The sequence below is a fragment of the Ascaphus truei genome, chromosome 4 (genome assembly GCF_040206685.1).
Source record: "Ascaphus truei isolate aAscTru1 chromosome 4, aAscTru1.hap1, whole genome shotgun sequence".
NCBI classification, from domain to species: Eukaryota; Metazoa; Chordata; class Amphibia; order Anura; family Ascaphidae; genus Ascaphus; species Ascaphus truei.
Window position 1 is genome coordinate 225,462,471 of NC_134486.1, and position 17,986 is coordinate 225,480,456.

Here is a 17,986-nt window from a genome sequence, read left to right on the forward strand (position 1 = left end):
CAGATATTTTTTTTACAAAATAGAATATGAAATAGTGCAAATTGGTGCACACGTGGAATGAAATTTAGAAAAAAATTACGTAATGGTGTGAGAATTTATAAATAACATACCACCCCACCGACTTTGAGCACATCATATTTTTCACCATTGTATCCAGCATTTTTGGACATGCAATCTGGCAACCCTATGTGCAATATGAAAATTGTCCTTGAAAATTGTCTTGACACATCACCCCCATAAGTAAAAAAAAAAATTGATAAGTAAACAGGTTAATTACATTTAGATCAAAAAGCACCAAGTTTTGTATAAAATGCATTTTAATAGTTTTTTCTTTTTTGCATTTTCCTAAATAAAATATTTAAAAACTTGAAATGTCAGGTTTTATTTTTAAACAAAGGCAGTTATGGTAAAGTATACACAGTCCTGAAACGTCTCCGCATGGCCAATTATTGCAAGGTTTTTTTAAACTTTATTAAAAAAAAAACATTAGTGGCATTCACAACACAAACTCAAGCTACACTTTCTAGTTTTATTGAATGGACAGTTTAAAAAATAAAAAGATTGCAATTTTTTTTAAATGAAATATTTATCTAAATAAGGGAAGATTTTTTTTAAACCATTTTTCTTATAAAACTTTCAAGTAATTGTCTGTGGGTTATTTCAGCATGAAAGGGGCCTTTTTAATATGCATCATTTGGGAACATGGGACATGCAGAGTTAGTGCCAAAAAGTTCTTCAAAGCATCCCTATGGGAGATAATTAGATTGCATTGCTCTCTAATAGTTGAATATGATAATTCTAAAACACACAATAACATTTTTTTTTAAACTCTGAATAGTTTCCACTTTAACCTTTAGGTTGCAATATCCTTAAAAGCAGCAATATCACTGGTCTTGTTTTCATACCATCAGAAAAAAAACTAGGTGGAGCCTTTCCATACTGCGAGACCCCTCAACAAAATATACTTTTGCATACTTTATATGAATCTTTCATTTGTGTGGACAATCAGACTGTATATTTGTATGTTTATGAATAACTTTAAAGTCGTTGCCTTTCCTTCTCATGGAAGTAGAATAAACGAGGCCTGTGTGATTGAATAATATTACTATGTTTAATGAGCTCGGATGGGGAACAAACATGGTAATCTTGTTTTCCTTCTTCGATTTAAAAAATATATTTTTTATAAAAGCATATTTTGAGGCACTGCAGAGATCACCCCTTCTTCCCTGTGAGGCGAGGGAGAGGGGCAGGAACACATTGCAAAGGGACTGCATTAGTTGCAAGTGGTTTCATCCAGATTCTGAAAATTCAGTTGTTCGGGTCATTTAACGACTTTGGGAGATGGGAAATGGTAGTTGATTGCAATATTCAACGTGTACAATTTTTTTTTTGTAGCCATGGACCAGTAAATTACTAAATTGGTAAATTTACAGTTATTCAAATGAAGAAGTACAGATGTAGCAAAAAATATTGCACCTGTTCAAGTGGTAAGGCACTAAATGGTGCGATTTGGCATGCAAATAACGCAATATTGCAAGTTGCTGCTCCATTTGTTTGCATGGAGACCCGGCAAAACGCACAATAAAACTTATGGCAGCAGTAAAGTTATTGTGCGATAAGAGGTGACATGTCTGCTACATCTGTATGCCTTTAGTACTTTAAAAAACTCCAAATGTTGTATTACTATTTTTTTCTATTCAAATCAATGCAAATACAATAATTTGTAAAATAAATATTTTAGGTCCAAAAGTGACTAGTAGAGAATGGTTCAACTACACTACTGTTTGAGGTTCCGATCAAGACTTTTTACGGTCGGGTAAGTCAAGCAATATGTGTATGTGCATGTATACATACATAGACACACAGATAGATACAAAGTAGAAGTCCTGTACACTTGTGTTTACCCCCAATAGTTACATTTATTGGGCGATTAATATTTCGGTCCCCATTGAGACCCAAACATCAAATCATCCAATAAATTCACATTGAAAAAAACACAAGTGTGCCGGACCAGATTATATTATATATATATATATATATATATATATATATATATATATATATATACATATATATATACATATACATATACATATATATATATACATATATATTTATACATATATATATATATACATATATATATATACATACATATATGTACATACACACACACACACACACAATCACACACACACAATCACACACACACAATCACAAACACACACACACACACACACACACACACACACACACACACACACACACACACACACACACACCTGTTGATCTATTCTCTAACTGCTAATTTATCCTTCCTTATAAATCTCAGGACCCTGAGAAGGCTAGATGAATTTCTTCCATAAGTTGAGAACAAACGGGCTTGAAAAGTATCTACATATTTTCGTAAAGCTAGCCAAGAATTAAAAAAGCAAGTATAATTACCCAGTACTCCTTACGTGCAGGGTATTTTAACAGTCATTGTCAATGCAATACGGAATCTTTAAAAAATGTATTTGCTATATATCTGTATATTTCTGTGACCCTTGAGACCAAACAGCTCAGTGGATTCCCAGTTTTGTACCACTACCTGTTGCTGATATGTTAAAGTCTCTGTGGGATACAGCTGAAGACTGGGAGGAAAAGAGGTACTGTATTTTGAAAAAAGAGGTAAACAGACCTCATAGCATGTTGAAGGCAAAAAAGGATTCAATGTCTATAAGACATTATATTCATATCCTTATTAGTGCAACACATGGCTTTTAATACCTGACATTTAAATTATTGGTGATTATATAATAAATCCATTCTCTTCACTGGCTTAATAGTGCTCAGTGCTAAAGACAACCATTTGTAACCAAGTTTAAGAGTACAACCGAAAAAAAAAAAATGATATATACATATAAGCAGCTATGCTTGAATTTAAATATATAATTTTTTTTCTAAGTCCATTATTATTTTGTACATTCAGTTTTCAGGCAAGATCTGTATATTTTCTCCTCCAGGGGTCTGTTTTTTCAAACAATACCTAAACACTGCAGGAGGAGATATCCAAGAGAAGGAAATTTAAATGCTTCACTATGTAACGTAAGAAAATAACATTTGTAAAGCACACGTTGGTCCTCATCCTAGAAACGGAATAATACTTCCTAAAATCAAACTTAAAAAAAGAACCAAAAAAAATGACCCTTTGGTAAAAAGCATAATCAATAGTTGACAACACGTGAAAATAAATTACTTGCTTCCTGCACAGCGCTATAAAATTTGACATGAAAACACAAAGTGTGTCAAATTTACATGCACAGATGTCTAAACTGAATACAACTTGTGTAAGAAAGTAAACAAAAAAAAAAACAACGCAAACAGTGAGCGTTGAGAGTTCAAGCATTTTTCCATTGCGTCTGCCTAGAATGCATCAGATTTGCAAATCTACCACTTTCTTTATTGCTTTAGAAATTATTTGCTATATTCTGCCATTCTAGACCTCCGATGTTCTCCTTTCCATCAATGTCTATGTCAAGGATGGAAGAGGTACAGCATGCGTCTCTGTGGAACCAGCTTGTACGTAATACTGCTATTTAGGCAACAAAGGCACTGAGAGGCAACAGTCCGTAAATAATCATCGAGTCAACAGTTTTAGTCGCGTAATCCAGCTGACCAGTAGTGACGGCTCTGGGGAGGAATTCTTTGTGGATGAAGGGGCAGTTTGCTTTTTGGCCCCTTCTTCCTGGAATGGCATTGTGGCACAGTTGTGCAGGTCCATGTTTAGAAGGCCCCGGCTGCCCCTTATATAGTCCGCACCTCTCACCAACTGTCTGTCAGTTGCTGACCTGGTAAAGTAATTCCGTGAGGAGACGTTCTCTTCAATGATAGGTGCTATTCGCTCATTACTGAAATATCTGGACAAGACCTCATCTCCTGTAACACAAAAATACAAGATTAGTATTCTGCAAGCATCTTTACTACATACAGTATAATGTTCCATGATCTCTGAAGATTCCACCAAATTGGCTTTCATTGCCATGGGCAGGGGCGCGCAAACCTTATTTGCTGCGCCCCCCCTGCCTGCTCTCCTCTGTCCCTGCGCCCCCCTCCTTCACCTCGTGCGGCATCATATGACGCTGCGGGGTCATGTGATGTCACATGACCCACGGCGTCATTTGACGTCACGTTACCTTGGCAACCATGATGTCAAATGACCCCGCAGCGTCATTTGCCGCCGCTTTGCCATGGTCACCCGTCTTGAAGCAGACTGAACCTCGGTAAATAGAGGTTGCAGAAGCCTCACGCGATCCCCCGGCATTTAATTTAAATGCCATTGGGAAGAGCGCAGGACCTCTGCAACCGCACGCGCCCCGCCCCCCCAAAAAAATCTCGCGCCTCAAGCCCCCCCCGTTTGCGCACTGCTGGCCTAGGGAGTCATTTATATCCAATAGAATATATGCCCACTAGATCTTAAAAAAATATGAATGCACAATAATCAAGATTTATTATAGGACAAGGAGTATATTACTGGGATTATGATAAATGATCTGCATGGACACTAAATATATTTTATCTCTGTAAAACATATGCTCAAAGCATTTCATTGAGAAGCTAATTGCTTCATTCATATTGGTATATTAACAGATTAAGCAATAGAGGCCAGTAGGTAAAAAAAAAAAAGCTCTGTGTGCTGTGCACACACATAGTAAGTGAAACTTCTTTGTCTTTTGTCACAGAAATTGTATTTGTAAGAATGATATTTAAGTGTGTGTGTGTCAGTCAGTCAGTGCGTATGTGTGTGTGTGTGTGTGTGTGTGTGTGTCAGTCAGTGCGTATGTGACAGTCAGTCAGTGTGTGTGTGTGTGTGTGTGTCAGTCAGTCAGTGTGTGTGTGTGTGTGTCAGTCAGTGTGTCTCTCTCTGCTGGTGATTGTGTGAGCTGTCCTTGTCCTTGAGTCCCCCATCCCTGAGCCAGCCCCCCTCTCTCCTCCCCTCCGGCGGAGGTATGGAGACACGGGGGGAGAAATGTCTGAGCTGTCGCTTTCTGAGTCCCCCGGCTTGGAGCCAGCCCCCCTCTCTCCTCCCCTCCGGCGGAGGTATGGAGACACGGGGGGAAAAATGTCTGAGCTGTTGCTTTCTGAGTCCCCTGGCTTGGAGCCAGCCCCCCTCCCCCCTCCCCCCGGGGGAAGTACGGGAAGAGGGTGTTCAGCATCCACAGGCCAGACCCACCGCTGTCCAAGTCCCCTGACCCGGAGTCAACCACCCTTCTCTCCTGCTCCCCCTCCAGCAGAGGTATGGACACGGCAGGCGTGTGGGGGGAATGGCGCCGCTGCCAGCCGCTTCTGCGCATGCGTGGCGTCAGTCAGCGGCGCCAAGACAACTGCGCATGTGCGGCATGGCCGCGGGCGTGTGGGTGGAACGGCGCCACTGCCAACTGCTTCTGCGCATGCGTGGCGTCCGTCAGTGGCGCCATCACAACTGCGCATGCGCGCCATCACATCTGCGCATGCGCGGCATGGCAGCGGGCGTGTGGGGGGGAATGGCGGCCGTAGGAGTGGCGATATGTCACAGCGGGCGTGTGGGGGGAGCGGCGGCCATTATGTGACGTCATTTCCGTTTCATATTTTCGTCTCCATGTCTCCAGTTTTGTCCCATCAAAATTGACTAGGTGCCACTAAAGAAGTTTCAGTTTAAAAAAAAAAAAAGAGGTAATTTATAGGCAGTACTTTTGGATCTCTTTGCTTAAGTGAGTAATGGAAAATACTGAAACAGAGGATATTGCCGCTCTTGTCTTTGCATAACTGTTTAATAAACTATTTTTACTGTATATCACTAAATGGTATATGGGTTTTTTACCCAGGGATTGAATCTTTCCCAACCATTTAATAGTATAGGTGAGTGCAAATAGGAATTCTTTTGGGTTTTTCCTTTTAACCCTTCCCTGCCTTAAGTAATGGAAAATATCCATATTTTGAAAAAAATTACCAGATACCTGGGACAGAAAGCCTTTGCCAATGTCACCTGGTTGCACGGCATGTTTTTTTTTTTTTCCAACTTCAAATTTTTTATTGAATTTTTTCATATCAAACATATTCAGAAATTTCAAACGTGGAACAAAAATACTCATCAAAATTGTAACATGTTATCTGTTTGTAAACAAACAAAAACAAAAGACAAAAAAAAATAAGCGGGGGGAGGGGGAATAACAGGTGTGGAATCTCTGCCTCTGTTATTTTACTATTACTCCTATAGGAACTCTTCAATTCTTGTGTGAATGACTAACATCCTTATTATTTTTCTATTTCGTATATTTCTTATTTCATCCTCGAAGGCCTATTTAGTCTTATTAAAAAATGACCTATAGCTCATTCTTATCCATATTCTTACCCATATTTCAAACGAGAACGCATTTATCTCTATCATTGCCAGATTGTGGTTCTCCCTACTCCTGGGAGATGCTTTTTAATTTGACAGGTAATTATTCCCCGTACCTTTCTTTCCTGCGACTCTGTGCCTTGAATAAGTTTCTGCAGACACCATCCAACTTGCTTCTGCAGGCATTGATAAAGGCCGTGGCTTCCCTGCAGAGACCCCAAAAAGAAATAAAGACACCAATGAATGAACAAGTAGGCTACATGAAGGAAAAAGTGCAGTGCTATATAAAAATCAATTAGAATGATTACATAACAAGATATTATGCATAAAAACCTAAAAAATTAAAAAAATAACAAAAAAAAAAAGATTTTATATGCCATCTCTTTACAAATTTGTAATGGTTTCTACTGAGATTCTGTGCTATCTTTTTGACACTGCAGCACTTCAAGAAAAATCACTATTCTTTTTATAGCTGCCACAGCACCTTTATGGAAAGCAGTGTCTATTTATTAAATGTGTCTACTTAGGGCTGCCATCTGAGGGGGGAGGCCTGCCAGCCGAATTGTGGACTTGGGCCCATGGTAGAAACAGGTGGGCGGAGTGACTGCCTTCCTGGTCCTCCCCTACGACCCACTAAATCTCATTGAAAATGCACCCCACAAGTCCACCCCTTGCTCATTAACTTGGGGACCTTGGTTACATTTGTGTCCAAGGTCCCATACAAGTTGGTGGTGGGTCTGTGTCTATTTACATAGTAGATGATGTTGAAAAAAATACATATGTCCACCAAGTTCCTATACTAAACCTATATTAAAATCACATGACCGATACTAATCATATATTTGTTTTTACAGTATATTGATCCAGAGGAAGGCAAACAAAAAATCTAAGTGAAACATTATCCAATGCCGTCTCATAAGGGGAAAATTAAATTCCTTCCCGACTCCAAATAATGGCACACATATTGTATTAAAATGTGTTGGAGATTATATATATATATATACAGTGTTCGACAAACCTATACATTTGCTCGCCCCGGGCGAGTGGATTTAACCCCCGGGCGAGTAAATATTGGCCCAAGCAGCACACGTTTGGTACTAGGTGGCGAGTAGATTTTTTTGTGTGGCGAGTAGATTTTTTTATATGACCGAAACGTTGGTTTTTATGTCTCACTAAATACAAAATCTTTTGACTACCTCGTGGAGTGCTGCCTCTGATATTCGGTCACACGGTATCGTATTACCTATTTGGTTTATATAGGATTTGCACCCACTTTCATCTACCTGACGGAGTGCCTTGCTCTTATCTATTATATATATATATATATATATATATATATATATATATATATATATATATATATATATTATATATATATACACATACACAGATTACTAAGTACTTAGAGTTCCTGTATTTCAACCTTTTTGGTTGAGAGGTAATTCTTTAAAACATTATGGCCTTGCTATTCAACATGACTTGTTGCTACCAGGAAACGAAATGGAGAGGAAAAAAAAAAGCAGAACCGGCGATTTTCGGTGTGCGCATGCGCAGACAGACCGGCAATTTGCCCTTCTACGCATGCGCAACCTCGAAAAGCCCTTCATTCTGCGCATGCGTGACCTCGGACCGGCCCGTTCGGCGCATGCGCAGACATGGCGGCCCCCTTTCTCGCTACCGGCGGATCGCCGAAAAGCGAGGCACCGAGAAGCGGGGCCTTGCTGTACATGCAAACCTCAAAATGACTCGAAAAGACAGCTGTTTTTCCATTTCTGGGAGGCTATTTTAACTTTGCAGCTAGTTAACTCCGGTAAAACTGCAACATGATAAAACGAAACAATATTGCATCTGTAAAAACAGCAGTTTCCTACTTGTTTTTAAAATGCACCTTTTTTTTTTAACGTAAAAAATAAATCATACTGTATACAATCATGTCATTGGCATTGTTTAGCCCATTTACTGCCACCAAATGTTTACTTAAACAGTCAAACAACTTCTGAAGGGACTAGACATTTATTAACTAAATTACTTGGAGCCTTGCATTTAAGGATACGAAGCTAAATATTGGACCAAACACAGGATCATAATCTAGTTTTACAAATACAAAACTTAGGTCATAGATGTATTGACCAAGTTTGGCACGTGTGTGTGTGTGTGTATATATATATATATATATATATATATATATATATATATATATATATATATATATATATATATATATATATATATATATATATAAAAAATATACACACATATATACATATATACATACACACACACACACACAGATATATATATATATATATCTTTATTTATAGCACCATCCATGTACCTTTGCACTTTGCAGCAGAAATACACGCAAGACAATATTACACATAATAAAAATAAGCATTTCAGACATAAAACAATAGGAAAATAATTTGTATTAATGAAAGCAGCAATATAGTTTCAGAGACAAGATTAGGGAAATGTAGTTCTTTACTTTTTTTCAATGTAACAGAACTCACCATTCAATGGCGTTTTGTCTCGGAGTTTTGCAGGCTGCACATGTACTTCTACTGGATAGGTGGATAGTTGGTCGGAGTCGGCAATAGTAAACCGCCGCCTACGACTCTCCTGATCGAGGTAAGAGTTAGGAGACTCTGAACCCTTTGAGGCAGGAGCAGGATGTATGTCTCTGCAAACCCGACTACAGCCGAGACTCCCCTTCTCATCCCTGAAAGAAAAATATATCGCAATATCCACTTAAAACAAATGTATGCTTTTGCATGTTAAAAATATGATTTTACTTAAAACTGGCCCCTTAAAGCAACCCTTTCAATAACAGAGAACACTGCAATGCACTTTTTTGCAACCCAAAAATGTAACAAGAATATGAGGGTATTTTGCAACATGGCCGCATCTATTAGCAGTCTTTAAGCGTTATTGTTGTGATTTCGCCCACGTTTGCATTTTTGTAAATTGCAATTATTTTAAGCCTATGGTAGAATACCCATTATAACAATTCTATGACCTACATGTAAGGCTGCATTAACTGGAGTTATACTGGATAGTGCAGTTATTTATTGCCAAATGAAAGCACTAGCATACAGTGTCAGATAGATTTTGTTTCCTTTCACATGGATGTGTACATACCGTGGAGAGTACGGGACATTTGGTGGCGGTGGGATATAAAGTTTAAGTATGGCCGGTTTCTCCTTTTTCAGCGAGGTATCCAACGTGCTTTCTGGGGACTGTGTTGTAGTTGGTGGTGGACTAGTCTGAAATGAGACCCAATATTTCTATTAGTAAGATGCGCTCATCATGAATATTAGCACCAGCTAGATTTAGGCTTTTTATAATAGCCTCACATTTGTTTATACTGCAAGTCGATTCAAATCGAAGTAAAATAAAACAAACAGGGTTTATTCACTGGGTTTTTAACAGCCTTTAATGAGGTGCTAGTTGCTAATCCGCTTTTACGCTCACTTCATAATAATCATGCTCCTTAGCAGTGGTAGGTATTGCATAATATCGAAGGCCTGAATCAATATCTTACAAAGTAGCCATTCAAGTCCATTTCAGAACATACTGAATCAGGCCCTTCCGACACGTTTCTGAAAAACTGGCAAATATTGTGATCATGATGCATAAAATGGAGTACAGCACCTGCACAAGTGGAGGCCTCCATCTCAGGTTTTTTAGAGGTGCAGGTGTAAAATTAAAAGTGCCCGTTGGTCTCTTTTTCAGAAGTAGTGTAACTCCAGCAGTGTTCTCCCTCAGCCGGGCCACAAGATTTTTCAATTGCCATCCCACCTTCAGAAAGGACATAAGGGTTGATTAGGTAACTTGACCACAAGTCATTTTTCAGCGTGTGGAGGTTGGTTTTTTATTAAAGTAGATGTTTCTCATACAAAATAAAAAGAAATGTAGGGCAAATGTAGGACATATTTACTAGGTGATGCAATGCCATAAAACCTCTAGCACCAACAATGGGCCATAAGGTGTCGTATAGTACTGGAGGCTGTCTTATAGCATAGCTATGCTTGGCCATTAAAAAAGGTATCGTCCTTACCCTTCATTATTTAATTATTTCTTTTTTATGAAAACCAGATAAGTCATTTTATGGGCAACATGCATGGTCAAGCTGTTGGGAAGATGGCAGAAAGATGGATTATAATGGGTGATAACAGATGAAAAAGAGAAGACAAAAAAATAAACGGTCTTGGATTGAGGAAAGTGAGACGATGGTAAAGGAAAGGTTGATGAAAAAGAAAGCCACAAAGGGTGGGATAAAAGAGAGGGCAAGAAAACGTCACATCCTTATATATCCACATATACTTATGCTTCTTCATTCATCATCCCAGGACAATAAAATAAAAAAACAAATGTAGCCATGTATCCTCTTGGCTACCAATCTGCTCTGCCTAACACATAAGCCCTGGTACCAGCGCAAGCAGTGTTGGGGTTAATCTGGGTTTTCCCCTGCAGTAAGCAGTTCCCTTGAGTGACCAGGCGGGGGGGGGGGGGGGGCTAGGACCTGTGTTCTTCCTTATCAGGGGCTGAGACCTAAGACATTCCCTGGGTACAAAAGGGGCTGCAGAGTCTAAATGTAGTGTTATGGGTCTAGTAGTGTTCCTAGAGAGTTCAGAGTGTTGGAGAGACCCTCTCCTTGAGGGCAGTGGGGTACTACCCCTTATTCAACCAGGGAATAAGGGTGCTAGGGATAGCCCCTTGGGGCCTCAAGCTCCCTGGGTTGATTCCAGGGACCCATGGAAGAAGTGTACCCGTTGTATGCTTTTGAACAATAAAGATCTGTTCCTGTTTTATACTCCTGCCGAGAGTGCAGTTCATCAGGGGGAGTACCGGAGGGTTTTCCTGCAGGTACTGCACCCAGTTCAGCTGGGGCCTGCGGGGAATGGAAACATTGCACCAAGTAAAGAACGGAGAAGAACCCTAAAGCCTGTCCTTTAGGTCCCCGCTACCACCGACGGACCCTCAGTATCCTGTAAGCCCAGCAGGTGAGCAGCCCAACAACACTAGGCAACAGTGAAATCTCCCAGAGGGTGGGGGAAAAAATAATAGGCAGGGTGGAGGTAAGTCATGGTAAATTTGTATTCATTTTAAATACTTATTTTGTCAGGTTGTGGAAGTAATTTTGCCAGGCTAATCCAAGGTAAAAGGTAGAAGGTCCAACCCATGTCCGACAATGAACAGGTCAACAGACATAGAACTATTTATAGTTTACAAATATACAGCATAACATGTTTTTGCTTAATTTAACTCTTGTTGTAGGCTCTTGCAACACATCCTTTTTGCAATGACATGCAAGCTTCGCCACCACTGGAAAAACAAAAATTAGTCATTTTAAGGGAATGCAGATATCATGTGCAAAGCTTACCACTGTCTGATGGTTAACTTGTATCACTTCATCACCAGCATGAATCTTCCGGGAGCAATCAGCTGGGGACTAGAAGATGGAGAGAAAGGGAATAAACAAAACAATTGAGGTGCCCAGACCTATCAACTGTTACTAACAGTGTTTCTCTAAACTGCTTCTACTGTAACACGTCATTAATGTTGCTATAGAGCAGGGCTCTGTGGGACTTCTTCTGGAAAACAACCATAGCATAAATGTCAACTTGCAATGAGATTTCCAGTCAGATATGGAAGTTTTGTACCAAAAGAATGACATTTGAATGGTAAAGTACTGTCCTCAAACAGTGAGAATCCTTTCAAGTTTATGAGAACACTTATGCAAAAAATGAGTGACACACACACATACTGTACATACATACATGTATGTATACATACATGCATAGCGTGTGTTGGTAACCCTGAAATCAGTGTGTTATAATCAACCATAGTTTATCTGTTGATAAAGGTTGTAAAATAATGTGGTAATTATTCCATGTTAGGCTGAGAGTGCTACAATTTTATCCTTACAGTTATATTGAAGTAGTATTGAGACAGCTGATTTTCCTTGCATGTTCATCCCATCAAAAGAATAAAAAAAAAAACCTGACTAGGAACAGCTCAATCTAATTAGCGATGAACAGGTTCAGATTTTTGGATTCCGACAGCCCAAACCTCAGCAATTCGGGCCACATTTTTCGTGATGTAGTTGGCTAAATCTTGCAGGCTCAGGGCTGAGAGATTCCATCTCTAATCGGAATCATCACTTCGCAGAAAAGAGATGGGAAACTAAATAAAACGGTATGATTGTATAATCTTCACAAGTAAATTAACTTTAGTGAATTACTTTGTTGTAAAACAGTAAACGACCTAATCTCTCCGATAATCTAAAAATTAGGTGTAATCCCATACAAAATCAATTTTAGCTTTTTATTTCATATGATATATTAAAGTCCATTACTAGCATGACACAAATTTCCTTCCAGAACCAAATTCTACTGATTTACAAAGCATTCTAGTTTTAAGAACTGCCACAGTTCCAGGGATACTACATTAGGGGGCATCCCATAAGGTTGGAGGAAAGGAGATTTCACCAGCAACAAAGGAAAGGGTTCTTTACAGTAAGGGCAGTTAAAATGTGGAATTCATTACCCATGGAGACTGTGATGGCAGATACAATAAATTTGTTCAAAAAAAGGTTGGACATCTTTTTAGAAAGGAAAGGTATACAGGGATATACCAAATAAGTATACATGGGAAGGATGTTGATCCAGGGATTAATCCGATTGCCAATTCTTGGAGTCGGGAAGGAATTTATTTTTCCCCTTAATGTGGTTTTTGTTTGCCTTCCTCTGGATCAATAAAGTAAGTATAGATATAGGAGAAAGTATCAGTTGTCTAAATTTTACATAGGTTGAACTTGATGGACGTACGTCTTATTTCAACATCTACTATGTAACTACTGTATATGAAACTATATTTATACCATTTCCCACCCCAAAGCCCGTTTTTTCTATTTCTCACTGGTCAGTGTCATTATTAGACTGTAATCAAAGCTTTTTATTGGAAGATTCCTGAAAGCATGATTACTGCTAGCACACTTTTGTATGTGCAGGGGGTGATATACTAATGAAGCATAGCCAAAGGACCACATTATACTATACATTTTAAATCTGAAGAATCCATATAAAAAAAAAAAAGGAACCGATTTCCTAACCCTTGTTTAGTTTGACATACGGGTAAAATATGCATAATCTGTATTTTACATGTAACATGGGGGACAGAAAAAAAAAAACCTGCTTTTTTTATGTAGCATATATTAGACTTTTCTACATTTTGGCAGCAGGATTTTAATGCATGTGGGAATATTTTTTTATCTACTGTAGCAATGGTGCCGGCCAGGCACTGAATACTGCAATAGCGTTTACCAGAAAAGAAAACCTCTTGCTACCATAACGACAAATCCTTTAGTTGCAGGCTCTAGCAACAAGTGCAACCCAAAAAAATAAATAAAATACCAGTCTTTGCATACAGCCACAGTGTAACAGGGAATAAAAAGAAGCTCTAGTAATCCGACCAAAAAGCATGTGTTCAACTGGCTGGGAATTAATTTTCACTGTTTATTAGAGAGCCTCATTAAAGTTTTTTTTTGCCTGAACACCTGTAGTGGGCTTTGTATCTACAAGCTCAGAGAAAATAAACTCTTTTCTTTCATAAACTGCCCGTCTCATTGCTTGTTTGCCGCTTGGTAAACTTCAGATGTGGGCAATGGCAGCGATGAATGGAAAACTTGAAGATAAGAATGTTCCCTAGGAAATACTGATTCATGCAGGGCCTTCAGCAGACTGGGCAGATAATGATAATGACACCACCATGCACACAACTGGCTGTTTTTCATCCAGGTGTTTTGTTTTGTGTATAAATAAGTGTATGCGTCCAAATTATAGGACGCATTGAGTAGTTTTAGAGTTACATGGAACACAACATAATGTATGTACAAAACCATCAATTCCATAGTTCTTTACGAATACATATTGTGAAAGAAATATTAGCCAAGTTGCAGTAGCACACAAATAAGTGAATAATTTAATAGACGGGATACCTTTTTTTCCTTTGGACTAATAGAATATTCTCATTTACATAGAAGAAAATAACCTACTTTCTAATTTCAGAAAGCATTTTTGAAAAATGTACGCCACGATCTTCGGTGGTTATTCCTAAAACTGGAAATACCCATTCGTGATCACTATTATTATTTCCTTTGCCCTCTATTTTAAAATGTAATGTTCTGCCCATTTCAAAGCACACTACCACTATTTTTTTCATGCACTTCCAGTTTTACTTTTTCTAATTGACCTGCACAGTTGAAGACCACAATTGAATGGTGAATGTTTAAAAATGTGGCTCTTCTAAACACGTAGTTATCTGAAAACGAAGTTCAGATATAGGCTAGTACTGTATGTAAACCAGAAAACTTTCATTTTAATGAAAAAGTACACATTTTTAAATCAGTGAGACTTTACTGAAAACTATGAGCTTGCTGATTCTAAATCAGTGAGTCTCATAGAAAAACAGTGAGATTTAGCGCTTACTTTTTTTTTATTGATCGATTGTGTAACATTCATTAATATTTTCATAAGTAGTCAAACAGACAACACAAACTTTCAAGAAGCTTAAATTCCAGTTGAGATTACAAGAGGGTGATAAATTTGTTTAACATATTAAAAAAGTATGTTTTGACATGCCCGTATAAGCTTTTCAAAACCAACTTCTGTAACTGGCAATACCCAAATGTGTTTTCAGAGTAGTTTCAGGGCAGTTGACAATTGCATTACAAATAGTGCTGTGGTTTAACGGCTATTCTAATGTTTTATCTAAATGTTTTCAAAAGCCATGGCAAGACAACTACAAGCGATGAACTCCTCTGGAGCACATTGTGTTAGACTATGAAATAGCTATGTTAAAGTAATATTATGGCTCAAAGCCAGTGAGAAAATAAATATATCGCTTATTGCTGTGCAATGATTCACCTTGGTGCACATTTATTGCAAATAAAGTTTTATAATGATTGGATACTAATGCAAAAGTAGAAATACAGTATTCATAGTTTGAGAAGGGAGTCATGTAAACACGAGGGTTCATTCATAACAAATTCTTATCAGTGTATCAAAACAAGATCAGAGAGTGGTGTAGACGAGACCCATTTATTCTGAATATACTATCCAGAAATACTGAGTTTTTTGACATTCATCCATTTACATACAGCAGGGAGGTTTCCAACAGATGAAAAAGGCAAAGTGGAAAACACAAGAAGGATGCCAGGGAAAGTTTGGGAACTGTTAATAAATTGGAATCTTTCATTAGAATTCAACTTGGTGCATTTAGACTTTCCTATTATTACTGTACATCACTAATAAATGTCCATGATCTCACCCATTATTTATTTTGTATAACCTATGATGTACATTTGTTTCCTAAATATCTGTGCCGCTACAGAAATGTTTTCACAAGGTTTTCAATATTCTGCTGAATTATACTGAAGATAGAGAGCTTTAGAGTAGCCAATTGAACATATCTTCCAAGGTATTTACAATAAATCAATAAATAAGAAATCGAAATAGTTATGTATTAGCTACACAGAAAGAAAAATCTCTCTCTCTGTTTACTTACATGTTCTGTTGTTCCTGTAATGACATGTAACCCATCATATGTGGATTTGATATACATTCCCTAAGGTGGGAAAAGGAAACATAAGTTTGGTCACAAATGCTCGCTAACAAACAGCTTTATCGGTAATGCTAATAGGAATTAAAATAATGAATTATGTAGCAAAAATAGAAATGGAACAGCAAGTGCATTTCTGGAATTGTGGGTACAATTTATCTATGTCAGGGGTTCTCAAACTTTTCATTCTCATGAACCCACATTTATTGGTAATAATTGGGTCATCATACTTTTTGACAATGGTAATAGAAAATGCCTTAGGCTAGATTTGAGAATTGTATGAAATTAATTATCGGAGGCCACCGGTGATCCATAGTTTGAAAACCCCTGATACAAAAATTAACAGGCCCATGGGACAATTGTTGAGAACTTAACTAAAATCCTGAGCTAAAATATGCGCACTCTGATAATCTAAAGTGCAAGTGTAGGAATATCTATACAAAAAGATTTATCATATTTTTATTGCATCATATTTGTTGGTCAAATGTAGTCATTACTATACAAATTCAGTGCAGCGAGTGCTGCTCTGTCTCAATGTGCCTCCCATAATACAATAGATATGCCCCAAAACAGTCCACTAATTGTTACCTTTAATAACAAGGATGGGGAAAGGGAGAATACTTTTGTGAACCACCTACCAGTCCTTCACCGGGTTTAATATTTGTTAGGTGGACTTCCTCCACACAGGCACATTGACTAATGAGTTGGTCTGTGGTGAACCGGATTGTCTTGTCACATATCCCATTGAGCACTTTGGACTGCAAGAGAAAGAAAATCAATGTTGGTAGAAGATCAATGTTGGCAGTATAAGCTCTTACTAGGCAGATTGAACATTAGTTTATTTCTATTAAACAGTTTTATTCTCATGATCTACTCTTCACCTCAAAAGCATTACAACTTTGTATAACACCCCCCCCTTTTTTTTTTAATATAGTCTACTTACTGACAACAATGTAATTTTCTGGTTGTTTGTATTTTTATAAGCAGTAATGTTTACTTGTATCTATTAACTTCATGCTATATATTTACTAAGAAATAATTAACATAAAAGGAAAAACCCTACTGCAGAATATTATTAATGGTCTTCATTTCTTGAAATCTAAAAACATTTTGTAGATACAGTAGATTGCAACTAATCGTGAAGTCTAAAAGTTGTGACTAAATGCATATTTTACTTAAAGGACAAAAAACAGCAGCTTGAACTGCAGCTTTATTATACTGAGCTTCCTTTAATTTCTATAGCAGGTTTAGCCCACCTCCCCAGCAGTGCAGATCTTTGAAACACTTTCCTGTTTATGATAATTTGTTGCCAATATTCCCAGCAGTTTGAGCTGCAAACTGCAACAATAGATAATGTTACATTAGTAATATAAGAATACTTGTAGCTGCTGAGTTACACCGACTGAAGGATTGATGGAAATTGAAACTGAAAAGGCAGCAATTTATTGAACCTTTGGAAGCAGGATCTTGCTGATCAATCACGGGAGAACCAATCAATCGTCAGCTTAGGAAATTAGTTTTCAAGGTAATAAAAGTTAACCAAAGGCTGCATATATTAAAACCCCAAAAGCTGCTCGGATCAGTGGATCGCAAGTGTTTTTGAGCACGATCACCCCTGGAGGATTTTTTTTAAATCTCGGGCTACCCCTGCTCATCAGATCGCACACACAAACTTCGCTCCCCCGCACCGTCCACACACGCACAAACCCCCTTCTTACACATTCAAACTTCACATTCACCCTTATTCTCAACAAATGCCACATTCACCAACACCCCTGTGCCCTTACCACAAAGCACACTCACCCCATTTCTCCAACTGCACCCCTCCCCCCACTTTCCACTCTTTCCTCTGCCCGGCTGAGACAGGACAGCGAGTGGAGGCAGAAAATTGCCAGCAGCTCAGTTGGAGACCGAGAAGGCAGAGTGTTTCCCCCAGGGGCACCCTTGGCAGAAGGCCGCAATACCCTGGTTGAGAAACGCTGCTCTAAAACATTAACAGTAACAAAA

At 38.3% G+C, this 17,986-nt stretch overlaps 1 protein-coding gene across 1 annotated transcript in view; it reads right to left on the minus strand.

The window, feature by feature from the left end:
• Nucleotides 1-299: 299 nt before the first annotated feature.
• CNKSR3 (CNKSR family member 3) overlaps nucleotides 300-17,986 on the minus strand; it is a 100,969-nt gene continuing 83,282 nt past the window's right edge. The window contains exons 6-13 of the mRNA XM_075596929.1: nucleotides 16,618-16,737; nucleotides 15,926-15,985; nucleotides 11,742-11,810; nucleotides 10,010-10,156; nucleotides 9,497-9,621; nucleotides 8,869-9,077; nucleotides 6,475-6,564; nucleotides 300-3,918 (exon numbers count right to left, since the gene is read on the minus strand). Of these exons, the coding sequence (XP_075453044.1) occupies nucleotides 3,620-3,918; nucleotides 6,475-6,564; nucleotides 8,869-9,077; nucleotides 9,497-9,621; nucleotides 10,010-10,156; nucleotides 11,742-11,810; nucleotides 15,926-15,985; nucleotides 16,618-16,737 (1,119 nt within the window). The 3' untranslated portion in view covers nucleotides 300-3,619. The remainder of the gene's footprint in view (nucleotides 3,919-6,474; nucleotides 6,565-8,868; nucleotides 9,078-9,496; nucleotides 9,622-10,009; nucleotides 10,157-11,741; nucleotides 11,811-15,925; nucleotides 15,986-16,617; nucleotides 16,738-17,986) is intronic.